The sequence below is a fragment of the Rhinatrema bivittatum genome, chromosome 14 (assembly GCF_901001135.1).
Source record: "Rhinatrema bivittatum chromosome 14, aRhiBiv1.1, whole genome shotgun sequence".
Classification (NCBI taxonomy): domain Eukaryota; kingdom Metazoa; phylum Chordata; class Amphibia; order Gymnophiona; family Rhinatrematidae; genus Rhinatrema; species Rhinatrema bivittatum.
Genome location: NC_042628.1, coordinates 848,153 through 862,970, shown reverse-complemented (window position 1 = coordinate 862,970; position 14,818 = coordinate 848,153). Strand labels below are relative to the sequence as shown.

The 14,818-nt window shown below is 43.6% G+C and overlaps 1 protein-coding gene across 4 annotated transcripts in view; it reads left to right on the top strand.

The window, feature by feature from the left end:
* COG7 (component of oligomeric golgi complex 7) overlaps window positions 1-14,818 on the top strand; it is a 53,506-nt gene that overhangs the window by 22,341 nt on the left and 16,347 nt on the right. For all 4 annotated transcript variants that reach the window (XM_029576082.1, XM_029576084.1, XM_029576085.1 and 1 more), the window contains one exon: window positions 4,942-5,128. In XM_029576082.1, the coding sequence (XP_029431942.1) occupies window positions 4,942-5,128 (187 nt within the window). The remainder of the gene's footprint in view (window positions 1-4,941; window positions 5,129-14,818) is intronic.

The following is a 14,818-nucleotide window of genomic DNA, read 5'->3' as shown; positions in this document are numbered from 1 at the left end:
GGCAGTAGCTTATACCAGCTACGGGTGGATGATTATCAGAAGGTACTAAATACAAACTGATTTGCAGAAGTTAATGCTCAAATCTCTGAGCTTGTGCTAATACAATGGAAAGTGCACTGTAATCTCATACTGTCACTCACGCCAGCCTGTGCTGATACAATGGAAAGTGCACTGTAATCTCATACTGTCACTCACGCCAGCCTGTGCTAATACAATGGAAAGTGCACTGTAATCTCATACTGTCACTCACGCCAGCCTGTGCTAATACAATGGAAAGTGCGTTGTAATCTCATACTGTCACTCACGCCAGCCTGTGCTAATACAATGGAAAGTGCGTTGTAATCTCATACTGTCACTCACGCCAGCCTGTGCTAATACAATGGAAAGTGCGTTGTAATCTCATACTGTCACTCACGCCAGCGTGGTGCTTCTGAAAGGCATTTAATCATTTCTGGACCTCCATTTTTGGAATGATTTGAAAAACACTTGGACGTGACGTTGACCCTTCAGTGCTTTCGCAGCTTTTAATTGCCCTGAAACGCACCACATCAGATTGGAAGCAGCAGCACCTCTAGTACCTGTTTTGCAAAAGCAAACGTGTTTTCAGAAAGACAGGTGTGAGGGCGAGGTAGATTACAAGGAACAGTAAATAGACAAACCTGACGCAATAATAAGGTGAAATAGTAAGACCATGGAGACGTTCAAACATTTGTCATATAGGAGAGGTTGAGAGGTGATTCTTACTTTGTTAGTTTATATTTTGATTGGTAAAAGTTTGGTTACATGGTGACATTAAATGTAACAGCTTTATTAGAGTAAATAAAGGATGTACGCATTGTGGACGACACGGTGGAGAATACTTGTAATTGACAGCTGCATTATGGAACCTGGAAAAGTAAAATATATAAAAAATTCTGAAAAGGTACCCTGCGCACTGAATGGTTCTCATTGACTTATCAGTCTGTAAAAGGCAATGCATTCCTCAGGAAATATTTTATGGTAAGAAAATTCACAATAAAAGAAAATATTGCTGAAGAGTGATTGTTTTCTTTATCAGGAACATGAGTGCCTGTACAATCATTTTATAATTCACTGCAATTTAGTACAGGAAAATGACGGTAAATGAGGAGGACTAATTATTGCGTTATCTTCCTGATCAATTTCATCAGTACATTGGACTGTTACTACTAATAAACCATGTGCTCTGTGAGAAAATGTATGCAGGTAAAGTAGAGATGTCCTACAGGCAGTTGTGCCCTGTGGCTGACAGCTGGGATGTATTCTTGCAATATGCACTGCTTGGGCTGTTTGCTCTGTTAGTACAGCCATTAAGTGAGATGCCAATAGGCTGAGCAAGAGAGACTTTCATTGCATCTTGTGGTCACTTTCAGGATTTCAGGGGACATAGGCCAGGAAAACCCTTGTTTACTTATTTCTTTTGTGGATCTTATGGTTTGTAGGGCAAGGATAAGTCTGTTTGGAGCCTGATTCAGCTTCCTTCTCTGGGGCTGGTCACTCTTCCTTGTGAAGTAGGACACTCTCTGTTGCTTCCGGTAGGGATCACTTACAACAGTTTTACCAAATGTGCATCCAAATAATTTCAGATCAGTGGGTGCTGGAGGTGATTTGTCTCGGCTACGCCCTAGAGCTCATCACGTCTGTTCCCAACACCTTCATGGTAGCTTCTTGTACTTCAGTCGCCAAGCAAAAGGCTGTTTTGTTTTATTTATTTATGTATGTATGTATGTATGTATGTATGTATTAGCCGCGCACGTAGGTGTATCCTGATCGGTGTGGTGTACAAATATATTCATCAAACCATAATTCAAACAACAAATCATAAATTTAAAAAATTCCTTAAATATAAATTATAAAAAACATTACAGCATAATATAAAAAAGAAAATCAGTAAAACACATTGCAGATTATTCTCTCATGGGAAGAGCCACTGTTTCACCTTCTTTCGAAAGGACAAATTAATTCAGCTCCATCCACAACTCTCTTAGGGCTAAATTCCACAATTCAGGACCTATAACCAAAAAGAGTCACTTCCTAACTGTACTTCTTGACACCTCCTTTACTGTTGGCACTCTAAATAGAGTTTCAGATGCTGATTGAAGAGACCTCAGAGCATAAAGCTCTACCAGATGTTCTAGGTCCTTCAAACCTTGACCTCTAGACACCTTATACGTCAAACACATGATCTTAAATTGTGCTCTTTGCTTGGGAGCCAGTGCAGCTTAGCTGCCTTAAAGGAACTGTGCTATATCACAGAGGAACAGACTATATCACAATACACTGGTGAGACTCCAGCTGTTAAAGGCGGTAGAATCTGTTCCCTTCGTGGAAAGGGGGTCTCTGTCGATATTCACTCTATTTTGTAGTTCCCATAAAGGACGGGGCTTACTTGACCCATCCTCGATTTGGAAAGAGTAAATGGCAATCTTCAAGTCTCTCATTTCATGATGGAGATTCTTAGTGCGGTGTTAAGGGCTATTCAGTAGGGTGTATTCTCTCTAGATCTGTTGGAGGCCTATTTTCATATTCCCATCAAGCAGGAGGAACAGAAATATCTGTTTTTGTATCCTTCAGGAACATTTTCAGTTTGGGCCCTCCCTTTTGGGTTGGCTACAGTTCTACTGGTCTTCACCAAGGTAGCAGAGGCAGCATTGTTTGAGACAAAGTGTCATGGTTAATCCATAAGTGAGCGGTCACTCCAATCCCAGAATTACAAGTTATGTCTTCCTTTGCCAGCTTTGGTGAAGAGGAGTCTCAAGTTGTGGACAAAAAAAAAAATCTAAATAAATCCCTCAGAACCTTCTACGGGGAGCTATCCTGACGACTCCATCCTGGGTTCTGGTCTTGACAGATGTGCGTCTGTCCAGATGGGGAGCACATTGTCTGGACATGTGGTGCAGGGGCTCTAGTCTGGAGGAAACAATGTGGACCATCAAATTGTTTCCTCCAGATGAGAAACCAGGGCGATATGGCTGGCTCTGTCTCACTTTCTTACTTTAATACAAGAGAAAGTGGTCTGGATCTGTCCAACAATACTCCAGCAGTGGCATATTTAAACAGACAGGGCAGCATCAGGAGTTGGGGAGTTTCTGAGAAGACAAATCTTCCCGTTCCCTGAGCAGAAGAGTAGCTCTTGTCAGTGGCTCATATTGTGGTACAGGAAAATATGCAAGTGGATTTTCTAAGCAAGAACCTTCTGGATCCTGGTGAATAGGAGTTCAGCCAAGAGGCTTTTCAGCAAACTGTTCTCAAATGGGGCTTGCCTCACATGCATCTAATGGCAACTCACAGGAACGCCAAAGTCCCCTAGTTCTTCAGCCATTGTAGGGAGTCCATGCCCTCGGAATAGGTGCTCTGGTTCAGCCTTGGCCAAAAGGGCAGCTTTGTCATCTTCTCTCTTTGGCCTCTGATCAGCAGGGTTCTGCACCGGGTAGAAATAGAGAGGAGCTGTTGATTCTGTTGTCTTCAGATTGGCCTCAGAGATGCTGGTATACAGATCTGATAAAGTTTCAGGATGACCTTCTACACCTTCAAGATGGCCGGGGTCTTTTGATTCAGGGCCTGATTGTTATAAACAGCTCTTCTCAGTTTTATCTTATGAATTGGTTTGTAAGACTTCAACATCTCCGATTTACATTTGGGTATGGCGTCTCTTCAGAGTATTATGCAAAGAGTGGTCAGTGTCTCCGTGGCACTCTGATGCTCCTTGCATTTTGCTCCAGAAAGTTTTGGAGACGGTTCTGTTTTTGAATTCCATGAAGGTTCAAGTTGCAGCGATCTCCTGTTACAGGGACAAGATTAGTGAAGTGTCTGTGTCCCATTTTCTAAAGGGAATTGAGTGACTGTGACCTCCTTTTTGGCCTTTGATTCCTCAGTGGGACCTCAATCTGGTCGTCAAGGTGTTAGTTGGACCCACCTTTGAGTCTCTGAAACAGGTTTATCTGAAGAATCTTACCTTGAAAGCGGTCTTTCTGGTAGCAATTTGCTCAGCTCACCGCACTTCAGAAATTCAGGCTCTGACTTGTGGAGATCTTTTTCTGGTTAACGGATTCTAAGTCCTTTCATCCTGTATCCCCCATTTTACCTAAGGTCATGTCAGTGTTTTATTTGAATCGGTCAATTCCAGCTTTTTTGAAGGCCAAGTATCAGGCAATAACAGGACTTTAATATTTTCTGGACATTCGTCCCCGGGTATCTAGAAGTGTCTAATTCCTTTTGTAGGATGGGCAGGTTGTACGAGCTGTTTGGGGGGCTATATAAAGGGAAAGTGATTTCTAAAGCTACTTTAGCTAGATGGGTCAGGGACATGATCGCTTCAGCGTATTTGCTCAAGGGCTGGAGGGCCTCTGATCTTTCCATGAGTCCTGCTACACTGGGCCTCTTTGGGTCATGCTGGTACATGGATTTGCTCTATTCTCTATATTTTTTAAGAGATCAGGTCTTCCTTTTCTCTGTGTAGTTCCCTGTCCTCCCCTTTCAGTTGTTTTCTATCTGTTGGAGTTTCTAGGATAGGAGGGTGGAGATAAAGAGGTTTCTTGTTCTAATTCATACTATAGTTTTTCAGTTGTCCCTGTGCTGCACCACCTATGCACAGTAGCGATGATGTCAGGAGAAATGAATTGGTCTTCCTCCGTCTGCTGGTAGGGGGACATAACTCACTTGTTCAGACTGGACTGGTGTAGCAAGACTAATGAAAGAAAATTAACAGGTAAGAATATCTTTGTGTCTCTACAGCAATTATGAATAACCGAGTTCATGAGAAATGTAAGCCCTGATGGATTTCAGTGTTTTGTTAGATAATTGCATGTGTTGTTTTGCTCAGTAAGAGCTTTACAACAGAAAATATGCATTTCCACAATATAAGGCCAGCGCTTTGGTGTTGCTTTGGCTTTTTATGGCTCTGTTTTCTGTGTTTCTGTAAAGGATTCTGGCCACAGCTGGGAAGTACCTGTCTGAGTCTTACAGCCCTCGTAGTCTCTCTGGATTGCAGGACACTAGTGCCCCCGAGAAGAAGAACGTGGCCAAGAACCCGTGGCAGGAATATAATTACCTTCTGAAAGGGAACCCTATGGAGAACGCCAGCCTGATGGAAACGCTTTATACCTTAAAGGTAAGCACCATATTCCCCGGACACATGATTACTCAGAAGTAGGAATCCTCATCTGTATCCCTCCAGGACTCACCTTTCTAGCTAGAACTTGTTCATGACCAGAAAAATCCTAGGCCCTTATACTGGCCCGCTGAGCAGCTGACATTGTGTCAGGAGGTAAAGGTTGGGGAGATGCTTTGTGTCTGGAAGCTCTAGCTGCTGCCTGCATGTCTGGACGACACACAATCCTCTCTGATTTACTGAAATGCTCCAAGCTGAGCGGAGTCTCATGTCCTTTGTTGGTTTCTGCTCGGAACTTGCTAAGTGCACCGGTGAAAAACAATAGTATATAATCACTGTCCATCTCCCCAAGATACTCTCTGCTCTGTTTCCTGCCGTTTCTCATTGCTTTCCTCTGAATATCACTGACCTGTATCCAGCACTCTCGCCTTCCCCTGAGGGAGTGGTTTATGTATTGTAATTCTGAAAATTTCCAGTAAGTGGATCTGTTTGTCGTCATGCTCCCAGCCAAAGTACACACTTGGCATTTTCTTATTTGTGTATTTTCAGATTACAGTGTTTTGGGTGTTGGTGAATAAAATCGTCATTAAACACAACAGTCCTTGTTAGCTGTAAATGCTTTTTGAGAATGGTCTAGCACTGGTAAATGCCTGCATGGAGTAATACGGTGCCATTCACGAAGGACTGGGCTAGCGCTGGTCACCAGAGTGGACCCCACTCACCACCACTCTGCAAATCTTCTTCTTCAACCAGCGTCTCACCCAGTTTTCACATTTTTTGTACAAATCCCACACTAGCTATTTTGCTACCTGTCTTCTGTGTGAACCATTGTCGAAGGCTTTCTCTGTCCGTGACATCGTCCTGATAGCACCAGGATGGAAAAGCTCTCTGAGCACACATGGCCCTTCCTCACAGCTGCTCTGTCTTTTCACTGCTCGTGCAAACAGACACATTTCTGCATTTTCCTCAAAGTTGCTTGTCAGACTTTTTCTTGGGATTTTTTTTTTTTGTTTCTCTTTTTTTTTTTTTTTGTGAATCTCCTTTTTATAAAAAAAAAAAAAAAGGAATCCACATTTTCTTTTCTCTTTTTTTCTTTTTTTGTTTTGCAAAAATTGAATTTGATATAGTTTTTTTTTTTTTTTTTTGTTTTTGTTTTTGCCGTGTCAGGCTTCAAAAAAGTCCCTTCTGCAATGCACAGATGTCTCATAGAGTTGACCATGACCACTACTTAAGCTGTTGAGACCCTTCTCCCAATAAACCAAACTGCACTGCCTGTGCCTGTGTCCCCAACTCTTACCATAAAGGATTTGATTGAATCACCTCAGGAAAGGAGCTGAGAGGCAGAATCCAGATTCCTAGTATGACCTGCTGCCCTCGTCGGCCAGGAATATGGTTTCGGCCAGGCATCTTCTCTGGTTGTGCAATTGGTCGACAGATGGCTGGTCCAAGTTGCAGCTGGGCAGTCTTCCTTTCAAAGGAAAGCTCCTCTTTGTGGAAGATTTAGAACAGCTGGTGAAGCACGTGGACAAGTCCAAGGGGTATAAGTTGCCTGAGGACAAGCCAAAAAGGAACAAGAAGAGCTTCCTGTCAGGCAAGGAGATAACGCCCAGGCAGGGACTCCCCCTCCCAGAGGCAGAGGTGTGGCAGGCTGCCGTCCTTTTGAGGATCGTGTAGGCCCCTGGAGAGAACTCAGGTTAGGAGACTAAAGGGGCCAAGGCTGCACAATGAGATGCGGCTGATCCACTCTTCCTCAGGAGCCATAGGAGGGCAGTTGGCTCTTTTTTAATGGAGTGGACCCAAGATAACGACGGACCAGTGAGTGCGAACAGTTATGAAGGAGGGCTAGGCCTTAGAATTTGCTTGCCTATTCTGCCAAGCTTACATGGTTTCCTCCTATGCCTCCAAGGTCAAGAAAGAGGCAGTTTGTACCATGCTAAATCAGCTGCAGCAATTGGAAGCGATAGTCCTCGTGCCCTCGAAACAGGGCGAAAGAAGGTATTCCATCTACTTTGTGGTTCTGAAAAAGGAGGGTTCTTATTGGCCCATTCTAGATCTCCAAATGGTGAATGCAGCCCTGAGGGTTCCACAGTTTCGGATGGAGACCCTCCACTCAATTATTCTGGCCACCTGCAAAGGGGAGTTCTAGGCTTCCTTCAGTCTCACAAAATTTTGCTTTGCAGGTGCTCAGTGGTCCTTCATTTCAGCCGCTAAGGAATAGGATCTTACTCTGAAGATGGCCTTTCTGGTGGTGATTTTTTCAGCCAGGTGGATTTTAGAAATTCAAGTGCATGATATAGAAACTCTTTTCTTCAGGTTTTGGCAGACAGGGTTTCTTTGCAAATGGTGCCTTCCTTTTTACCAAAGGTGGTATCTTCTTTTCAATTGAAGTCCAATGATGGAGCTTCCTGCTTTTCAGAATTTGGACCCATCTACTCTGCATTCGAGGGAGCTTCACTTGTTGGATGTGCATCAGGAGGAGTTACATTATTTGAAAGTCAACAACAGTTTTCGAAGATCAGATCATCTAATCGTGCTATTCGGTGGGAAGATAAAAGAAATGAGACCCAAGACAATTATCGCTCTGGCTAACAGAGGCCATCATCTCAGCCAATCCCATTGGGTCTACTGACCCATACCCCTAGGGCACAGGCTGCATCCTGGCTTCTCCCCACAGGAGATCTGTCGATCAGCGGCCTGGTCTTCTCTACACACTTTCACAAAGCATTAGCAGCCCAATGTGTGGGCGCCGGAGATGGCTGGATTTAGGGAGAATGTCCTGTGAATGGGTTCTTTGGGTTCCCGCCCGGTTTAGGGGGGAGGTTGGATACATTATGGATATATTATGTACAATAGTTTAGTTTGCTGCAAAGGCAAAGAACATTGAGCTTTTCTGGTCAAGCAAGACATTTTTCAGCCACCTATATATTGACGTTCGGGCAGAACGAGGTGCAGCACAGGGTTTGAGTACGTTAGATGAATTCCCCAAAGAAGCCTCAATTGGCAAAATAAATCGGGTCCTGCAGTTTGTCGGTACATCGGAATATTTCATGCCATTTGCCAATTTGTTAGGCAAGCGATTGGATATCATTTATATGTGTATGCATGTTTTGATGATTAACTGCTGTAAATATTGTATTTAACATTTGTGAGTCAATATAATGTGTGGGAAGAATTTTAGACAATTGATGAATGTTATTGTACATCAGTGCTGCAGTTTTAATATGTTTAATATGTTATTGTACATCAAGCGCGTCCTTGTTAAGATGGTAATTTTACCTAGGGTTTTCTATTGTCTCTAGATGCTGCCTTTCTGGGCAAAGAGAGAAGATATACAGTGTTTTGGGCCTCATTACCACTTTTATATGGAAAAATAAGAGCCAGAGTTAGTTTTGACATTTTAGTGGGTAATAGATCTCGAGGGATTGGCCCATCTTGACTTGAGAATGTATAAAGTTGCTGGTTTGTTAAGATGTGTAAATGAATGGGTGACAAGGAACAGTAAATATGATATGGAAGCTTTAAAGGATGAATGGGGCCATTCTTACAGGCTGATTAATTTGCTTCACATGCAATGGTATAAGTTACTGGCAAATTCCCATAATAACTTTTGATTTAATTCTGTTAGAAAACAGTGCCGATGGTGGAGAGCATAGATAGGAAGGAATGTGTCCTTTTCCATATTTCAGATCTGGGAAAATAAAGGGGCTTAATATAGGGCCAATGATTCATGAAACACAAGATTGCCTTCTGACTTTTTAACAGATAAAGGATTTTTGGAATATTCCATATAATCATTTTTTGCTTATCTGTAAGTTCGGTATTGTTTAACATGCTCTGGCAACAATATTAGAGACATAAATAGTGGACTAGAGGAATCTTTTTTTTTTTTTTTTTTTTTAATATTACTGCTAAAACCAATAGAATTGCCATATGGAATAATATGTTGAAAGAAAACCAGAATATAGTTTATCTGCAGAAAATGGAGTGCGTATCTTGGAAAGGAATTAGAGGTGACAGATATTTGATGAGCATTTACTGCAATTTATAAAAATGTACTATCTGTACCCATGATAGAAATGCAAGTTAAAATTATTCATAGGCTCTCTATAACTAGATGTTTGGGGGCTAAGAGGAATCTATGGGACTCTGAGCTATGTGTTAAATGTAATTATCATATATTTATGGAATGCCATAAGCTGAGCTCCTGTTGGAGGAAAATATTTGGATGTCTGAAAAGAGGATTGCTCTGTGAAATGGACTAATAAATTCATATATTTGAGGTTATTTAAAAGTGCTTTTATCCCACTCTCTACATAAACTGCCTGAGGTAGCTTACAATAAAAGCATACATAATTATAGCATACAATTTAAAAAGCAAACTGTGTTAGGGCCTTATGGCACGATGCTAGGCTCTAACATGCGAGGCTCTAACATGCTAGGCTCTAACATTGACGAGGCAAAAAAACCACATTCCTAATTCCGAGGATGATTTGGTTGTGCTTAAGGAGGATGGTGAAGATCATTTATCCTCTGCCCAGAACTGGATGATTCAGAGACTTGATCCAGGAGAACCAATTTGAGATTGGGAATCTTTCCATGGAGACTCAAGCTCTTGAGAGATGTTCTGTAAAGTTCTATCGCACAATATACGGAATATTTTACAGTCCCCACCAGGATACCCTCCCTTATTACAATGACCTTCTTTGTATGTGGTTTGCATGCTTGAATAATGCAAATGCATGCAAAGAAAGTCTTTACTAGTCAATTTGATGCAAATATTTTATTGCAGCTGACCAAGAAGATGGTTCTGAGGCTCCCACCGCACAATTAATGCAGCAAGGAAAAAAACCCCCAAACCTGCAGACAAACATGAGGTTGAGCGGGGGTCAATGCTGACCCCCATTTCAAACCAGGGCCACTGGTTGAGGCGGCCGGAATCCCCCAAAATAAGCGTGAAGTATGTGTGCAGTGTCAGTGGCGGCCCCCCAGCTTCCTCAATGTGCAACAGCCCCCCCCCCCCCGAGATCCCCTTATGTTAGCATCGATCCCGCATCGATTGCACCCTCACATCTGACCCAGTCTGGCGCTGACCTGATCTTGCCCTGCCATGTGACTGAGTCCCAGTTGTAAAATGTTTGTACTTTTGTTTCGGTCTTGAGAGTTCTCCCTGGGTCCTTCCCGACGCAGCCCCACTGGCGAATCCCGGCCATGTCATGGGACTGTACTGATGTGAATTATTTCTAAATAGTGTGTTTGAATATTTTTACTCGTTTCTCTGGAGCATTTAAAGACTGAACCGTTTATAATATTTACTCGTACATTTTGTGTGTTTGAATGTTATTCGATATGCGATCTCTTACTGCACCTATGCCTTGAGCTGGCTCTTATCCAGCTAACTTCAAAATTCAGAGTTAGACAGATAGTCTGGTCCGGCTAAAGTTAGCCAGCTGTACTCTGTTGTGCATCTGCACTATTGAATATGCGTTTATCTGGCTAACTTTGCAGTAATTGAATAAGGATCTCAATATGATGTGCTTTATAAGAAAGAACTTTGGCCTTTTTTTGTGAATTTGCAGGATAAGCACGCTTATCCTGCAAATTCACGCTTTAAGTGCTTAAAGGTTGGTAATTTTATTGATCTATAGCACAAGGCCGCCTTCCCGGTGATGGTGCAGAACCAGGAATCCAGTGGCTGTTGAGGGGAAGTAGAACTTTACAGAACATCTCTCAAGAGCTTGAGTCTCCATGGAAAGATTCCCAATCTCAAATTGGTTCTCCTGGATCAAGTCTCTGAATCATCCAGTTCTGGGCAGAGGATAAATGATCTTCACCATCCTCCTTAAGCACAACCAAATCATCCTCGGAATTAGGAATGTGGTTTTTTTGCCTCGTCAATGCTATTAAGTCTTTCAGTTAAGTTTTAATTGTTTCAGATTGTATCAGCCCCAACTGTTTATTCAGGGACTCATTCCCAGTTATATTAGCAAAATTCGGTAGCTACTCTGCCTCAGGTCCCAGGGAGCTCCTGCACGCTGAAAGCCTCGCTGCGGGAAGCACTTGGCTATGGTTTGCTGTTGGCTGCATTTAGCAAATTGATAGTAGGAACAGGTGTTTTTACTGCCCGATTTTCCTCCAAGCAAGAGGCCATGCAGTTGCTGCAGTAAGTTTTAATAGTAGCAGGATGAAACGAGCGCCTGGCTGAGCTGGGCAGGAGCTTCAGGAGGATACATCACACCAGCCCATCCTGTGAATCTTTCCCTTATTTGCATATCTGATCTCATCATCTGATTGCTACAATCAATTACTTCTGCTGCAGCTTCCTTGGTGCATCTTCATTCTGCCTCTGTAGACGTTATCTGCAAGACTGCTGCTTGATCTTCCATTCAGACTTTTACAACTCATTATACCCAGAGAACACTTCCCATCAGAAAGCAGGTTTGAACAGGCAGTTCTTGAAAGTGTAATTAATCTCTTCAGCTCTACCCAACAATAATTACAGTTTGCAGTGACACATGTATAGTGCTCAGATAGCAATCTAATCACATACAACCCGCAGCCTGGGAGTCCCCACTTGTGTGGCTGTCCTCAGAGAAAGCTTAAGTTACTGTACAGCTGTTCTCCATAGACAGCAGGGTACATCTGCACAGGAAGAGCCACCTGTGCTTAGAAATACCTCGGGGTTTGTGAGTTTGCCATCCCACTGCCGTCAGGATGATGTCTAAGGAGAACATCTGTTACAGGTGAGCAACTTTGCTTTATTGAAATTCATCTACTGCTCTTCTACTTGGGTCACTTCTTCATTTAAAAAATTCATTCAGGATCTTACATTTCTGAAACCTGCAGCTCACCTTCAGTAAATAGTGCAAATGTGACTTTAGTATCTGCTTTCTCCTTGCTCTCGCTGCTGTGGAGCAGCGCTGTATCTGCTTTCTCCTTGCTCTCGCTGCTGTGGAGCAGCGCTGTATCTGCTTTCTCCTTGCTCTCGCTGCTGTGGCGCAGCGCTGTATCTGCTTTCTCCTTGCTCTCGCTGCTGTGGAGCAGCGCTGTATCTGCTTTCTCCTTGCTCTCGCTGCTGTGGAGCAGCGCTGTATCTGCTTTCTCCTTGCTCTCGCTGCTGTGGAGCAGCGCTGTATCTGCTTTCTCCTTGCTCTCGCTGCTGTGGAGCAGCGCTGTATCTGCTTTCTCCTTGCTCTCGCTGCTGTGGAGCAGCGCTGTATCTGCTTTCTCCTTGCTCTCGCTGCTGTGGCGCAGCGCTGTATCTGCTTTCTCCTTACTCTCGCTGCTGTGGAGCAGCGCTGTATCTGCTTTCTCTTTACTCTCGCTGCTGTGGAGCAGCGCTGTATCTGCTTTCTCTTTACTCTCGCTGCTGTGGAGCAGCGCTGTATCTGCTTTCTCCTTGCTCGCTGCTGTGGAGCAGCGCTGTATCTGCTTTCTCCTTGCTCGCTGCTGTGGAGCAGCGCTGTATCTGCTTTCTCTTTACTCTCGCTGCTGTGGCGCAGCGCTGTATCTGCTTTCATTCGCCCCTTGGAATCTCATGGGACGGAGCAGCTCCTCACTTAGCTCCTTCAGTGCTCTGGGGTGCACCACGTCCGTCTAATTTCACTTGTGCCAGTACCTGAATTGCTTTTATTGCAGTAAAGTTTCTTATGTTCTTGCCTTTGGTCCGTCACTCTCTCCATCTAGGTAAATGCCAAGCATGCTCCATCTCTTTAGTATAGTCTCGTCTCTCCTGTAATTCTTCCTATGTCCCTTCTTACATATCTAGAACCGTGTTTTTTAGTCTGCGCTTCCATCTTTTCAGCTGCCTCTGCATGGTGCTTGCTGGACACAAGAAGAAAAGGGCACTGAGTCAGTGCAGAATTTCCTGCTTCCCTTTCTAGTTTTGTCTGTCCTCTTCTGCTTTCTGCACTTATTCTCCTATTTCATTGGTGAAACCCTAGTGGTCTCTTCATTCCCTTTCCCTTCCTAAAAGCCCAACACTATTCCTTGTCATTTCAATGCCAGTTTATTGCTGTCCTTAGTTTCTCTAACAATCATTCACTTTCTTAAAATTCTCCTTTCTAAAATCTAGGACTCCTAATAGTTGTTGGTTTACATTGATCACTAACCTCGGTCACATCTCCATTTTTCAGTACAAAGTCCAGAGTTGCCTCCCCACAACTGAGTTCCTTAACGAGTTACTTAAGAAAACCTCTAGCCCTCCTTGTTGATCCTGGAGCTAGCACTCTCCAGTCTATATCTGGTAAATTTAAAGTCCCCCCTTTGACAGCATCTCTCCTTGTGCTATCCTTTGGATGAATTCTGTCCGTAAAATGGGTGGAAGAGTAGCCCAGTGGTAGGGACAGTGAGTTGAAAACCAGGGAAGGTAGGGTTCAAATCCCACTTCTCATACTGATACTCCTAGTGACCTTGTATACTCCTTCAGGAGTGGTTCTCTAGCAGCCCCAGGAAGTCCATAGCCACATTTCAAAAGGGGTTTCTATTATGGGCATGGGAATGATAGGTACCACCCAACACCAGCAAGTTTAGTGAGTTGGTAGGTAGGGCAGGACTGGTGATGCCACTGTCCCTGTTTACATATGCCAGGCCAAAAGATTTGGGCCAAAACTTTCTCTCTGGTTTTTTCCTCGTCCAGGTGACCCCCTAGCTGGCGACTATTTGCTAGCTATGGGACTTGGGAACTAGGAGTTGCTCTATCCCTTCTCCCTCCACACTACAACTCGATATAGCAAGTCTCTTTTTTCATTATGAAATATGGAGATTCTGGTGAAGTTGCCAGAGCTCCCGGAGCCACCTTACCGTCTACCCTCTATAGGTGCTTCCCAGCCTACTTAAGACTCATCCTCCCTCAGGGCTCATTTAAAGTTTCCTGGCTCACCCTTCTTTTCCCAGTTAACAGGGTCAGGCATGAGATTCGAGTTGGCTGGCAATTCTTCCTCTCAGTCTCAGGAAGCCATCCCCTCAGTTTCTTTGTCTGCAAAACTGTAGTTGTCCTGTTTCCATTGTCTTCAGGATTTTGGCATTTTTGAGACTTTAGGGAACAAGTCCATATCCTCTATGGCAGTGGTCCCCAAACCTGTCCTGGAGGGCCACCAGCCAGTCGGGTTTTTGGGATATCCACAATGAATATGCATGAGAGAAAATTTGCATGCACTGCCTCCATAACATGCAAATTTTCTCTCATGCATATTCATTGTGGATATCCCAAAAACCCGACTGGCTGGTGGCCCTCCAGGACAGGTTTGGGGACCACTGCTCTATGGGGAAGAGTTCAGGGAATGGTAACTTCTCCTTGGTGGTAGTGGGCGTCTCTGTCGTAAGCAGTGTCCAGTGATTCTTGACGTTTGGACAGTCTCGCTTAATTAGGTCAGGGAAGGGAGCCATGGCAGAACCCTCACTTCTATTTTATCTTGGCCAATGGGTGTCTTTAACTTCAGTTGACAAGTTGTATATTGTCTGAGGTCACCATGTATGCAGGTCAACAATACCACATTCTCATAATTAATTTGGACTCGTTAAACAAACTGATGTTGAATGAGGGTCTTCACGCTTCCCGAATCTACCAGGGAACACCATCTATTTCTATAGAAATTACAAAGGTATTGGTCTCTTGCTGGGAAATGTCCACAAAATGACAATAATGTGGAGTTACAGCATTTAATGTCCATAGTTGCTTCTTCATGGTGTGAA